Source organism: Talpa europaea, assembly GCF_964194135.1.
Source record: "Talpa europaea genome assembly, chromosome: 7".
NCBI classification, from domain to species: domain Eukaryota; kingdom Metazoa; phylum Chordata; class Mammalia; order Eulipotyphla; family Talpidae; genus Talpa; species Talpa europaea.
The window spans coordinates 135,069,817-135,083,432 of NC_140074.1; the positions used below are offsets into that span (position 1 = coordinate 135,069,817).

The 13,616-nt window shown below is 66.9% G+C and overlaps 1 protein-coding gene across 1 annotated transcript; it reads right to left on the reverse strand.

Moving 5' to 3' along the window:
- Positions 1-334: 334 nt before the first annotated feature.
- CYTH1 (cytohesin 1) lies at positions 335-11,719 on the reverse strand (the record flags this gene model as incomplete). The annotated part of the gene is made up of 12 exons (XM_084237751.1): positions 11,642-11,719; positions 11,349-11,413; positions 10,091-10,157; positions 9,719-9,837; positions 9,380-9,460; positions 9,173-9,285; positions 8,563-8,711; positions 8,130-8,241; positions 4,337-4,413; positions 1,998-2,069; positions 1,306-1,460; positions 335-413 (listed from the first exon to the last, which is right to left on the reverse strand). Exons 3-12 carry the CDS (start codon positions 10,148-10,150, stop codon positions 335-337), a joined length of 1,017 nt encoding a protein of 338 aa, XP_084093877.1. The 5' UTR covers positions 10,151-10,157; positions 11,349-11,413; positions 11,642-11,719.
- Positions 11,720-13,616: the final 1,897 nt, after the last annotated feature.

Below are 13,616 nucleotides of genomic sequence, written 5' to 3' on the forward strand. Positions count from 1 at the left end.
ATCTTTCCAGTACGTGGCTTCTCTTCCATTCCACCTCTGTCAGCACAGAGCAGCTCTGGGCGCGCGTCTCTGGTGCAGGGCCGAGGCGTCTCCACAGGAAACACCCGCAGGAGGAGCCGGGTCGTGGGGCCGGGACCGTGCCTGAGAGTGGAGGCCCAGACCTCTCCCCGCGCGCGCCCCTCCCACCTAAAACTAATAGCAAAGCTGAAGCCGGGGGCCGGGGGCCGGGGTCCAGGGGCCGGGCGCCGCCGGCAGGACCACCCGCTTGCGGCCCTCTCCGCCGAGCTCGGGCACGGAAGGGCCTGCGGGCACACAGCTCTGCTCCCGCGGGGACTCAGTGTCTCTTCGTGGACGAGACCTTCTTCTTCCGTGCAGCCAGCATCTCGTAGAAAGGGTCCCTGCTGATGGCCGCCCTGGAACACAGGGGGAGGCGGCTGAGGACAGGGCGGAGGGGCCCCCGCACCCTCCACCCCGACCGTCACCCGCGCGGAGGCCGGCCCGGGGCCACCCCTTCAGCCACACCGAGGGAGCCACGCGCATGCGCGAGGTGGCCTGGGGTGTTACTGCCCGTTTCCTAAGCGCCAGTTAAGTTCAGGGCAAGAACAGCACACTCTCTCCCAGGCTGGCCTAACTGCCGGGACCGTGGCGGCCCGCTCCAGAGGGTGAGAGGAGACCACGCAGCCCTCGGCCGCAGGAGCCCAGCTTCTCGAGTCCAGCTGCCTGGGCCTGAAGACCAGCACCACCTCTGCGGTCTGGACAACCTAAGTCCGCACTGTGCCTCAGTGTCCCCGTCTGCTCCCATGCTGTGCTGAGTCACGGGACTGGAGAGCCAAACGCCGCCGCCCTGGGGCGCCCGTGTTGCGGGGGCCGAGCCAGGCCCTGGCACGCACACACTGAGCCCTCAGCAGCCCCGAGGGCCACCGGGGCAGCAGGCCAGGGCTGGGCAGGGAGCCTGACCCCATAGCTGCCTGTTGTCTGGGTTTATCTCTCCTCACTGCTCCACTCAGGGGTGATTTTGTGACAACAAGGTGCTGCCTCTGCCTGCGTCAGCCCCGCTCCCGCCTCTGCTCCCTGAGCCCCGGCAGAGACACCAGGAGACGGGGCAGAGACGCCACGGCCCCTTGGGTCATGGCCTAGTGGACAAGACCCACCACACAGGCCACACCAGTCTGCAGGCGCGTCCCGAGGCCCACGACGGGCCAGCGGTGCCCGGGAGCCTAGGCTCGGGTGTCCTCTAGGGCTGCGGTGGGAAGCAGGCGAGGCACGGGGGCGCTGGGGTCACGGCTCCCCAGGGCGGCCGCTCACTTGATGCACTTCATCCACTCCTCCTGCTCCTCGGGCGTCGGGGCCGAGATGCGGTAGACCGTGTGGTTGCCTTCCACCACCCGCCCGTCCGCCTCCGTCTTACAGGCCTTGATCACTTGGTCTTTATTGTCCGGGATATAAAGCTCAAAGCAGTTCTGGAAATTAAAAGAGAGGGAGGAGGCTGAGATCTAAAAACTGCTGTTTTCAGAAAGACTGAAAAGGCGACTTATCTTCCAAAGCCTCTCTCTTCTGACCTCCATGAAACACGGGAGATGTTTTCTCCCAGCGAGAGAAGACCCTTACGGCAGAATTCTGGAGAATTTAAACTACGTATCAACAAGCCTTTCAGCCAAACTGTCACCCCGACACGGCCTCCCGACACGGCGCGGCACCCTCGAGGGCCCGGCGTCCGCAGCCAGGCCGGCGACACTCCAGCGTTCCAAGGCCGGGCCCCACGGCAGGCGCCACTCTCCAGCCGGGGCGGCCAGCAAGCCGGGGCGGCCGGCACAGCAGGTGGGCGGGAGGCGAGGTCACGGGGCTCGCCTTGGGCTTCGACGCTAAAGACAACTTTAAAAGCCAGGCAAGATTAGAGGCCAGCGCTCGTCAGCGCAGCAGGGGAACCTGCAACCTCACGTCTCCCCAGAGAACCACTCCCCACCCCATGGCCCCCCACGCGTCTGCCCGGCACTCACTGGCTTCTTGGAGTCCTCCACCTCCCGGATGCTCAGGTTCTCCAAGGGGATGATCCCGCGGGGCTCCTTGTCCTGAGGTTGGACAGAGGCTCCTTGCTTGGTCTGCAAACATGGGCCCCCCCCCAGGCCCCACCTCCCTTCTCTGCCGTCCCCCAGACCAAGGCCAGCCGGCCCCAGGGCCCCACACCTCATCCTCTAAAACAAGAACGGGGTGAGAGCTGCATAGGGGCCACCACCAGACCCCTGCCTGCCACCCCAGGCCTTTGCCAGGGCAGCATACGTGGTGGGGCCACTCCCAGGGGCCCCGCAGACGCCTGTCACTTGGAGACACCCCTGTCCCTGCCTGGCCACCCTCTGGCCTCTGCTGATATCAGAAACCTGAGAGCCGAATCTCGCCGGTGGTGGCCCAAGGCCACTGCGTTGGGGAAGAGGCCACGCATCGCCTTCCCTCACTGTCTCCTCCCCTATGTTCCCCTGGACGGGCACTGCCCACCTGCCAGCTCCACCTAGAAAGCTCCTAGAAAGGCACCTAAACTCCCGTCCAGGGCCAAACATGCCCCCACCAGGCCACCACCCCATCCTGCCTCCCCCGGTGCTTCCGTCCCAGCAACAGTGGCTCCGGCCCTACCAGGGCGACCTCCGGCCTCGCCCCCTCTCCTCCCCATCCGGCCCCGACGGCCACTCGCTCCAGCTCAGCAGCTCGGCTGCATTTGCCTGGGCACTAGACCCCGGGACGGGCGCCCCTGGAAGCCCGCGCTCCTCAGGGTGCAGATTCTGGGGCGCGCCTCCTTCCAGGGAAGTCACTTCTTTGGATTGCGGGCAGGCGCGACCGTCCCGCCTGCCCTCCCCACCTGCCGGCCTTCCCGGGGGGTCTCGGCGCTGGTCTTTTTCAGGTGCAATCTCCCAAGTCTGTCCCGTTCTGAGCGGTCCCGCTCCTCAGAGCTCTGACTTACTGGCCAGAAGACGCCCCGTTTCTATGGCTACAGCTCCAGGCTAAACACGGTTTGGGTTCTCATCTGTCGGAAGCTCCCTCAGGGCTGGGAAGCTCGTGTTCTGTCCACCTCCACCGCCCACCTGCCCGCCCCCAGCTCCAGCGTGCTCCTCCACCGTCGACACCCCATCAGGTCACGGTGCTTCCGCCCCCCTGGGGGTGGCGTTCGTGGCTCAGCCTCCACGGAAGGTTTTCCTAAGCCGCGAGCCGTTGTCTCCGTCCACCTTCCCGCCCGCCGATCTCTGCCCGTGGCAGACCAGCACTCCTGACCAGAGGACGCGAGCCCCGGCGCAGCCTGCTTCTCCAGGGGAGGGTGTGTGGGGCCCGGGCTGGGGGCAGAGCCCTGGGCGGGGGGCCGGGCTGGGGGCAGGGCCCCAGCTCCCTCCTGGCGCCTGTTGATGTTTCCTGACCTTGCTCACCCTGTTCCTTATTAGGGTGCAGCTTTTCCAACTCATTTCCACCAGCACTTTGCTCCCCGCCAGGGAGGACCACGTGGAAGACCCCCAAGGGCATCTTCACCCCAGGACACTCCAGGGACCGGCTCGCGCAGGCAGGAGCGGCCACCTGCTTCCGGCCCGTCCCCGCGCAGGACTCTCATTCCGTCCGAGAGCCACCACGCTCTGCGCTGACCAGAAAGCCACTTCCCAGCCTGGGCACTCAGGGGGTCAGCACCTGGACCTGGCTGAAGACCGGGCTGGAGAACAAAAGCCATCCCAGCCCCGGTGCCTGCCTCACCCCAGGACGAGCCGGCGGGCGGCTGCGGGACTGCCCCGCTCTCGCGCCCCAGCAGCCTGGCAGGGGCGAGTCCAGCCTCTCGCTGGCCACCATCTGCCGGCCTCCTTAGCTGCTGTGTCAGGGGCTTCAAAGAGCCTCAGCCCGTGACTCTTAGCCTCATGGGCCACGTACCACGAGGACAAGTGCGTGGCGCGTCTGCATCGTGACTCCTTCCCGCGCGCGAGAACCAGGAAGACTCCCACAGGGTAAGACCACGTCCCCCCCGCAAAAACCCCAAACGCCCTCAGGAGACTCCTCCCCTCTTGTTTCTCCTCCTGGCAGCGCCAGCCGCTCGGATCCAGATGGCCAGCGCCTGCCCCGCCCGCCGCAGGTCGGGGGCCAACTCCTCGCCCCAGCGGGGACACTCCCGGCTCCTGCGCGTCCCTAAGGCTCGTGGCGTGGCCCCCTCCCATGTTCTGTCTAGAAGTGGAGGGGGGCTGGTGGCCGGACCCCGCCTCACCTCGGGTACCCCAGGCCGAGACCCGGCCCCTCGGTCCCCTGGGCTCACACCCTCCTCCGGCCCCGGAGCACGGCCCAAGCCAGCCGACCCTGCGCCGCCGCCGCCAGGGCTCACCGTCGTGTACTCGAAGTAGTACAGGCAGTTGTCGGTCAGGATGAACCAGCGCCTCTTCCACGTCTTCACCCTGCCGCCTGCAGGGCAAGAGGACGGGGCATTCGACCAGACACGACGGCAGCACATGCCCGGGCTGGGGTGCCAGACCCACAGACACGCCCCGGGACGCGACACGGCTCCCAGGGGAGCAGCGCTGGGCGGGGTGCGCAGGCAGAGCAAGCAAGCCGGGCGGGGCGGGCGGAGGGGCAGGGACCCGCGGCCGTCCGGCTGGGCGAGGGAGGGCCAGCAGAGCCGTGTGCCTGGCGGGAGGGGCCGCCCCACCAAGCTGCCCCTGCCAGGTCGGCCAGCGCAGGCCATGGGGGGCTCGTGAGGGTGGGGGGAGAAGAGGAAGGAGACAGCCGTTTCCATCCCTCACGATCTGACCCGGTTCTCCAGAACTCAAACTCCCGTGGGTTTGGCGCCCGCCCGCTCTCAGGCCTCGGCCAGCGCTCGGCACCCACACCCCCCCGGGGAGCAGAGGGCTGCCCCGGCGTCCCCTCTGGGCTCTCCCAAAGCTCATGGCAGAGAAGCGGGCAGGCCAGGGCTGGAGGGCACCAAGCGGGCAGAGCCGGGGCTTCCCCCGACCCTCTCGCATCTCTCCGAGAAGAGCTGCCGAGGGGCTGTGCGCCAGGCCGATGGACAAGGGCGTGGGGAGCCTGACCACGTCCTGCTCTGGCCCTGGCCGAGCGCCTCCCCGCCTGTCCTCTCTGACGCCAGCTCAAGGGCCGCTCTCTGATCTGACCCAGATGTGGCTGGGGAACGCGGGGCGTCTTAGGGACCCTTCCTCACACCCCCTTACAGGGGAGAGGCTCGTCTCCACGCTCTGGGAGGAGCCACGCCTCGGAGCAGGCAGCGCCTGTCCACCCCCCACCTCGAGTGGGGCCGAGAGCGGCCGGGGTCAGGCCGGGGCCAGGGCCTGGGCGCTGGCTCTCACGGGGGCACTCACACTGGGGGGGCTCGCGTGGGAGGCTCTGTGCCGCCCGCCCGCCTGGCGCCCCTCAAGGCTCTCTCCCTCACAGCGACGCGGCCACCCCCTCGGCACTTGCCCCGGCCCCTGCGGCGTGCGGGGGCTGCGGCTGGGGAGCGCCGTGCACAAGCAGGCGGTGAGGAGGCGCGATCTGGGTGGGCCTGGGCCGGGCGCCCTCCGGGGCTCAGCGGCTGGCTCTCCGGGCCCCGCCCCCACACAGGGCTCGGCACACAAGGACAGTCACCCCATGCCGCCCCACCATGCGCTCCCCCCAGGACCCCGGGCAGCACTCAGGGTCGTGGAAAGGGTCAGATGGCAAGAGGAAGAAGATGGGAAAGGTCTAGGAGAAAAGCCAAGCTGGCGGCATTCCTGACCGCGGAGACTGGCCATTTCCTGCCGTCTAGCGTGGCAGGGCCCCCGCCGGAGGCCGCGCTGCGGTCCCGGGGCCCCGCGTTGAGAGAAAGACAGACATGGAACGAGCAGACAGACCAATGGCGCCTAGGACAGTCCCTGTGGAACTCAGGGCCACCCGCCTTCTCTGACCCTCACGGGGACGGCCAGCTGCCCTGGACGACCTGACAGGTCCCCAAGACGCTTTTGTGCATGCAGACATCTGGGGAGGCTTCCTGAGTGAGCTCAGCTCAGGCAGTGTCCGGGCAGACCTGGGGGGGCTCCTACACCCGGAAACGTGCCTCCCCAAACCAGCAGGGGACAGTGGCCGCCGGCGGCATGGCTAAGGCCCATCGAGAAAGAGCTGGGAGAAAACCACACAGAACAGCAAGCTCGAGGCCTCCGGGCTGCCGTCCCCACGCCCGGAGAGTGGACCAAGAGCCTCCGAGGGGCCTCTGGGTTTCATCTCTTTTTTCAAACATTCTTGGACCGTGAGTTTAGCAAACACCATTTCCCTTGGTCACGCAAAGGCCAGTGTCCGACCCAGGCTGATTCTGGCCCTGGTCTGCTTCCTGCCCTGGCACCTGGGGGGCACTGGGCTTTGGGAGGTGAAGCCTCCCCGGCCCCCATCCCAGGAATCACTTTCCATCAGGTGGGCTCAGGGGCCAATTTGAACTCGACAATCGAGCACATTCCCTGGCCAGAAACGCCAAGAGAAATTCAGGGGCGAGTGTCTGCGTCCCCTGCCGTCCCGCACTCCGCGTCTGGGGACCAGCGGTCTGTCAGCTATTGCTTCTCCTAAAGGGACGCTGCACCCCGGTCCTGACCAGTTCCCTAGGGACTGTTCCGTGGTTAGAAGCAGCAGTGACACTACCACCAGCAATTGAAAACAAAATAACCAAAAAGAACAAATAAGAAAACGCTGAGCAGTGGCCTGGCAGAGCGAGCGGCGGGCGAGGGGATTACATACCTCCTGGCGTTTGGGACAAGGAAAAGGAGCCAAAATCATGGAAACATACAAATGAGGGAAAAAAGAAAATTAAAACAACGAAATTAAACCCCCTCCTCAAGCTTCAAGTGGGACGCATCAGTCACTCCTGCCTGCCTGAGAGGGGGCCTGGCGCGGAGCAGGGGGCAGGGGCACCACGTGGCGGGCGAGCAGGGCCTCCCCCGCCTACCCTGGCCCCTCGAGGACAGCAGGGAGGCCCTGCCCCCCTGCCCACTCCCTGGGCTGGTGCTGGTCAGCGCACCCAGAGCCCGGCAGGGAGGGCAGAGCTGCTTTGGGGCTCGCCAAGTGTCTGGTCCAGATGCTGCCACTTTTCGGGCTGCCGGGACGCGCACGCCCAGGGCACACTCCCAGGTGCGTGCAGACAGACACGACACACAGCTGCGGACCCGCCCGCAGCACATGTTCCACTCAGTCTGATCTTCCCTTCAAAGATGCGGGCGCCTCGGGCCCGCGGTCATCCCAAGCAAGAAGCCGATTACCAGTGCGCGGCTCTCATCTGGCGGCCGGTGGTCAGCGCGGTGCTGGGCACCCAGGGCCGAGCCACGCTGGCACCATGACACGAGTGCCCGCACAGGCTTCCAGGTCAGACTGCTGGCCCGGCCGCCTTTGGGGCCGGTCACGGCAGGGCCCTGAGACAGTGGCCTGTCTGCTCGGGGGCGCTAGGGCTGAGTGCGGGGCGCTGTGAGGAGCACTGCTGAGGGCGCCCGGGCGGTCAGCGGAGCGCGGGGGACGCTTCCACAAGGAAACAGTTCTCGTCCCTCCTCGCACGCTTCCGCGCGCACCGGGAAGGGCCAGCAGGACAGAGCCTGGCTGTCTCCCTGCGGCTGCCGGGGGGTGGCTGGGGACCTAAGCAACACCACCCAGCAGTGGGGGCGCCCCACTCAAGGCAGAAGGCGACAGGCCTGGGGCAGGGAGCGCCCGCGCAGGCAGCCGGCCATGGCCTGCTGGGGGGCCTCCCCGTAAGGCAGGGCCGCGGACGGGGCAACAGGAGCTCACTGTGGCACAGGGAAGGGAAGGAATTCTTCCTGAACGAGCAGAGCGTGAGTGGGACGGATGGCCTGGGGGAGCCCGGTGCCCGAGAGGGAGAGGGAGCGCGTGGGCTGCAGCCGGGCCCAGGCTTGCCATGCATGCGGCCTTGAGCCAGGCGAGTGGGTGATGCGAGGAGGCAGGGAGGGCGTCGCCCGGGGGCGGGCGGGAGGCCAGCCGCGGGGACCTGCCCCGGGAAGGTGGCGCAGACCCGGGCAGCCTCACGGTGGAGAGGGGCGCCTCTCGCCCGGGCGCCCAGGACGGCCTGTGCGTCCACTTCCCCCTGGAGGGGGCCTCGGGACAAACCACTGACCGGTGCCCAGGGGCCCGGAGGCCGCGCGGCCCTGGCCGGACAGGCTCACCGAGTTTCAGCAGCCAGCCCTCGCGGTCCGGGTTGAAGAAGGTGTGCGTGAGGTCGTTGCCGTCGTCCTCCGGGATCTTAAAGGGCTCGTTTTTGATGCTCTCGTACAGGTTCTGAGGTGGGAGAGGACACCGTCCGGATCTGAGAGCCTCTCCCCCTCCCGCCCTCCCAGGCACCCACCGAGCACCCGCCAGGCGGGGGCAGCTCGGAGGGGCAGAGGGGTGTGGGGTGACCGTGGCGGACCTGGCCCTCGCCTCGGCTTCAGACTTCTAAGCTGCTCCCCTTCCCAAGCCCTTGGCTGGGCCTCCCTGCCAGCCTGGCACTGGGGTCACGTCGTGGCTCGGACTCAGGTGGGCTTGGCAGGGGGTGCGGAGGGGGGCGGGCAGGGCCCTCTCAGGCAGGTGTAGGCACGGGGGGCGGGGGGTAGCACGTACCCGGAGCAGCTCCTCTGGCAGGTCACCCCCGTCGTTGATGCCCCGGTTCATGGCGATGAACCTCTCCACCGTGGGCTTGTCCTTGACGTTGGGGTTGTGCAGGCTGGTGTTCAGCATGATGATGGCGAACGAGAGGACGTAACAAGTATCTACGGAGGTGACCAAGGGAAGCCACGGTCTGCGGCTGCCACTGGAAACACCGGCCGAGACCCGCGCTCCGGGGAGAGCAAAGGGTCCGAGACCTGCCACATCGGGTGTGAACAGGCAGCCACTAGCGGCCCCAAGAGTAACGTGACCCAAAGGGGCAGACACAGCCCTACACCACCGCAGCCGCTGCACGTCCCGCACGCCCACGTGTCCACAGCCCTCTGGCCCCGAAGCGGAATCCGATGTCGCTTCCCTCCTGCTTCTCTGCTGATCTGAAGGGCACCTTCCCAGGGCTCACGCCTCAGAGGCCCCTCCCCACTGCTGGGCTCTGGGGCCCGGCCCCCTCTCTGCTGCGTAAACACCATTTACATCAAGGCTCCAGACATCAGCCCTCGGCCTTAGAAGTCCCGCGGGCACAGGAAGACCCGCATGCGAGCAGCACCCACAGGACGGCGTCGCGCACCTGTGGACTGGAACACGCCGTGGTTGCACTGGCAGTACCGCTGGGCGAACGCCTCCATCATGCGGTCGATCTTCTGCGCCTCTCCTGGCAGCCGGAAGCTCCACAGGAACTGCCTGTGTGGGGCAGACAGGTGTGACTCAGGGCGGGCGTCTGCACAGGACCTGACTGGAGACCGACCCGCCCAGCATGCGCCGCCCGAGCGCCCACCGTAAGGCCTGGACGAGGTTGAGGTCGGTGAACTCGTGCAGCTCCACAAACGCGTGTAGGACCTGGATGTTAAACTCATCCCTGTCGAGAACAACACAGGACGTGAGGAGGCGGAAGCAGACCTCAGGCACCAGCGCCCAGGGTGGCCCCGGCCTGCCTGGCAGCTGCGCCGGCGAGGCCCAGGGACCAGAAGGGCCACCCAGCCCAGCCCGGGTGAGCCGTGCCCATGCCCGCACGCCAGCAATTCTGCTGTGCCCAGCACGGGCCCCCCCCAGGACAGCTCCCTCCGGAATGCCGCCTCCTGACCAGCCTGCCCGGCAGGCACGCCCGCGAGCTCACCTCTCCCCCAGGTAGTCGCCGATGGCTGTCTTGTTGAGCCCTTCACCTTTGCACAGGAACTGGGCGATGTCTTCACAGGTGTTCTTCAGCAGGTCGTTCTCGATTAAGAACTGGATCCCCTGGAAGAGGACAGCCCAGAGCCCAGTGAGCCAGCAGAGGCGACAGGGTGGGCGCTCTGGCCAGCGACCCCCACCCGCCCCCGCGCAGGACGCAGTTAAAGCCCCTTCCCTGCGATTCACTATGTGGCCGCGGCGCTGGCACGCGTCACCCCGTCCTGAAGGAGGACCCGGTCCAGGCCTGCCCGCCCTGGGCGGCGCCAGGCCCATGCGCTGCCACGAGCCTGCCGGGCCCGGGAGACGGCCTCCCACTGACCTTTTTAGGGTCCATGTTGAATTTCTTCCTGCCCATGGCCACCTGCTTGTTCCTCTGCATGTTTTTCCTGTAAAATAGCCAGAGTCACTCCAGCGCTGAGGGGCCTTGAAGCTTTGACAGACCCAGACCCCTGCCCACACTGCTGGTCCGCAGGGACCCGTGTTGGCCCCTCCCGGAGGGCAGCATCCTTTGGCCCGACAGCTGCGGGGGCCTGGGCCGGCGTCTCCTTGCTCTGGCCTGGGTTGGCCTGCGTGGCCCCGTGGCGTCCGACAGCCCAACGAGCAGCCTTTCGTCCTGAACTGCCTCCTCCACGGCCCAGTTCCCGCAGCTGCTGCCGGCCACTTCTCCCTCCTAACGGCATTCTTCACAGAGTAGAGGTTTTAAATTTTGATGAGCTCTAATTTATCCACTTCTTTTAAGCTATGGTTTTTAAATGGAAGGTCAGAGAGCTGACACCACTGGCGTTGAGTGGCAGCCACCGAGCTCGGCCCCATGGCGCCACGACAGGAGCTTCGCGGTGACGTCCAGCAGGCCTGCGGGGCCGGGCTCAGGTTTGGCGCCGACAGGACGGGCCGGAGATGCCCACGCGCTGTGCCAGGCCTTTGGGCTGGGGGGGGTCCCATTTAAAACTAAATTTTCAGGCCTCCCTGGTGGCGCAGGGATTAAGTCTCAGCACTGTGGAGGTCCGATCCCCGGCCAGGGAGTGACCCACGTGGCACAGCAGACCTCTCCTGTCTCCCCGCTGCTCCCCTCAGCAGTGGGTTTCAGTAGATTTGCCTGTTCTCCCCACTCTGTCTCTGGAGAGTCCTCTCACCCCCCAACCCTGTCCTGCACCCCAGCTCTTGTATGCATAATCTTGTATGCATAAATAAATAAATGTTTAAAAAAAAAAACTCAGTTACTAAGTTTCCTGTAGCTGAAGGAAGCACCTCTAGTCTCTGCGCACTGTGGCTTCCTGCTGCACCCTCTCCTGAGCCAGCCTGGGGTCACACCAGCGGCCCCCCAAGCTTTACTGTCACACTAACCATCAGGTGCAGGCCACACAGGCATTTAAGGGCAGGATAAGGCTTTCAGCAGCCCCCGTGCTCTGCAGTCAGCCTTCTCAGCGGTGCCGAAGCCCCGAGCAGGCGCTGCGCTGCCCAGGGTCACCAGGTCACGCCGCAGCCGCTGAGCACGCCGGGCAGGCCAAGCCAGACCACGAAACGGTGCGGGGCTGCCGCGGAGGCCCCACCACCAGAGCCCTGGCGGGGCAGCTCACCTTTCCTCCGTGGACCCCAAGTTTTCAATTTCATTAGTGACTTCTGCTATCTCATCCCTCAGCCTCTGCAAAACAGACACGGGGTGGCGGGAGGGGGGACAGAGAGCAAGTCAAAGCCTGAGACCCAGACTCCCTCCCCCAAAACAGCAATGAAAATGAAGACAGCCCCAAAATAATGTAAAAAATTGAGAAATCACAAGAAGACACTTCGTGAGAGACCCCGCCTCAAGCAACCCCCCTCAAATCCCTCCCCACCCCCCACCCCCCACCCCCCGTCACGGCCCCTCACCCACCTGGATGTCGGCCAGCAGCTCCTGCTTCCTTCGCCGGATGTTCTCCAGCTCCTGCCGCTCCTCTGCAGTCAGGTCGCTGGGAACTGCAGGGCGAGGGCAGCGTCACCGAGAGGAACATAAATAGGCCCCGGGACAAGGACGGCAGGGGAGAGGCCGGGAGCCCAGCTCGGCAGCGGCCCTGGGGCCGGCTCTGGCGCCCACATCCGCCAGCCTTCCCGGAGGTGGCTGGGAGCTCAGACCACAGCGGAAAGCTCTGGAAGGAGCACTTGGGAGGAGGGAAGGCCCAGGTGGGAGGCGGCTGGGAGGTGAAACGGGGCTCTGACACGCGGGCCCGAAGCCTGGGGGACGGGGTCCCCAGGACAGGGCTGGCCACGCGGAGCTGGCGCGTGGCCCTCGTTGGAGCGGCTCTCCCACCAGCCCCCTCCAGCTGTCCTGAGACTGCCCCCCACCCGCCACCAGAGACACAGTGGCCTCACCCCACAACCCCACCCCAGCGCAGGAGCGGACCCGGCCGGTGAGCGCACCCACCTGAAGCTGAAGCCAGGCCCCCGGACAGCTCCGCTGGACCCCAGCGGTGAGGTCCCCGCAAGCCCTGGCTCTGACCCCCAGCCCCCAGTCTTCAAGGAGCAGCCCTGGCTGTGTCTGGGCCAGGAGAGCCCTTGACAGAGCCGCTGTGCAAGGTCCGGGAGCCTGAGCTGGGCCCCCAGGGTGCAGCTTTGCGAGCAAGGCACAGTCCAGCTTTTCAGCAGCTGCCCATGGGGTGAGGATGCGCCTCGCTGCTGACGCTGGGGCCTCGGCAGCCGGGCAGGCAAGGGGGGAGGCTGCAGGCAGGCACGGGACACCAGTGTGCAGCATGGAAGACGCGTCCCAAGACCAGTGTGCACCCCCAGATGGGAAGCCTGCTGTGGGCACTCTGCTCAGAACCTGCGCCCCGCCACCCGGGCGGCGCCACGTGCGGCAACTTTCAGAGTGAGGGTCTCGCTCTGCCAACTCGGAGCGCATCCACCCAGATGCTGCATCAGAGATGGGGGTGCGCCCGTGCGCCTTCAACCGCAGAGAGAACGGGGGCTCTGCGGGGTGTCACACCCCCCCAGGCAGAGGGCACAGCCACTGGCCCTGCTGTGTGTCTGCGGAGCCCACTAGGACTGTGCGTGTGCACCCCGGGACCCCAGCTGGCTGGGGGGTTGGCAGCGGCCCGGAGGAGGCACTCTTCTGCTCCAACACCTGGGCCGCCCCGCGCCCCTCCCTCCGCTCCCCCAGGGAGGGCCCAGCCCGAGCCCCGGGGGGACACAAGGGGAGGAGCCCCCACAGGCAGGACCACGAGGGAGGGAAAGAAAACTCAGGCTGGGAGGCGCCGGAAGGGGACCCAGCAGAAAAGGACAAGCTCTTGGAAGGACGCCTGCTCTGTGCCCGGAGTCGGAGGGGACAGAGGCCCCGTGCAGGCCCCCACCCAGCCCGGCCCGGCACACCCGCCAAAAGCCTGCGCGTCCCGAGGCGCCATCCTCGCGAGGAGCCCACAGCGCAGCTGCAGGCGGGAGCAGTCAAGTTGAACCCAAAGCCTCTCTAGGGAGCAGAGAGGGGAGACCCCTGGACAGGCGTCAGCGGAGCGCAGGGCTGCAGAGCAGAGGGGGATTCGGAGTCCTCCATGGAAACGAGGGCGACCCAGAGAGAAGCGAGGGTGGCCCGAGAGGCCCGGGGCGGGGGCCCGGGGAGGCGAGGCCGGCCTCAGTCTGGAAGACGCGCCGAGGGCCGAGCAAGGGGGCAGCTCAGGGCAGGGCCGGCCAGGCCCCGGCAGCAGGCGCGGGAGGTGTGTCAGGACGCGGGCAGCCGCCTCTCCCGGGAGCTCGCGGGAGCCAAGCTGTAAGAGCATGGGGGCCTTGGAAGGTACAGATGAAGGAACCCCAACGTGTGACCAACTATCAAAGATGGCCGGGGGCGAGAGCCGGAGACGGTGATGGACGCGGGGGGCCGGGAG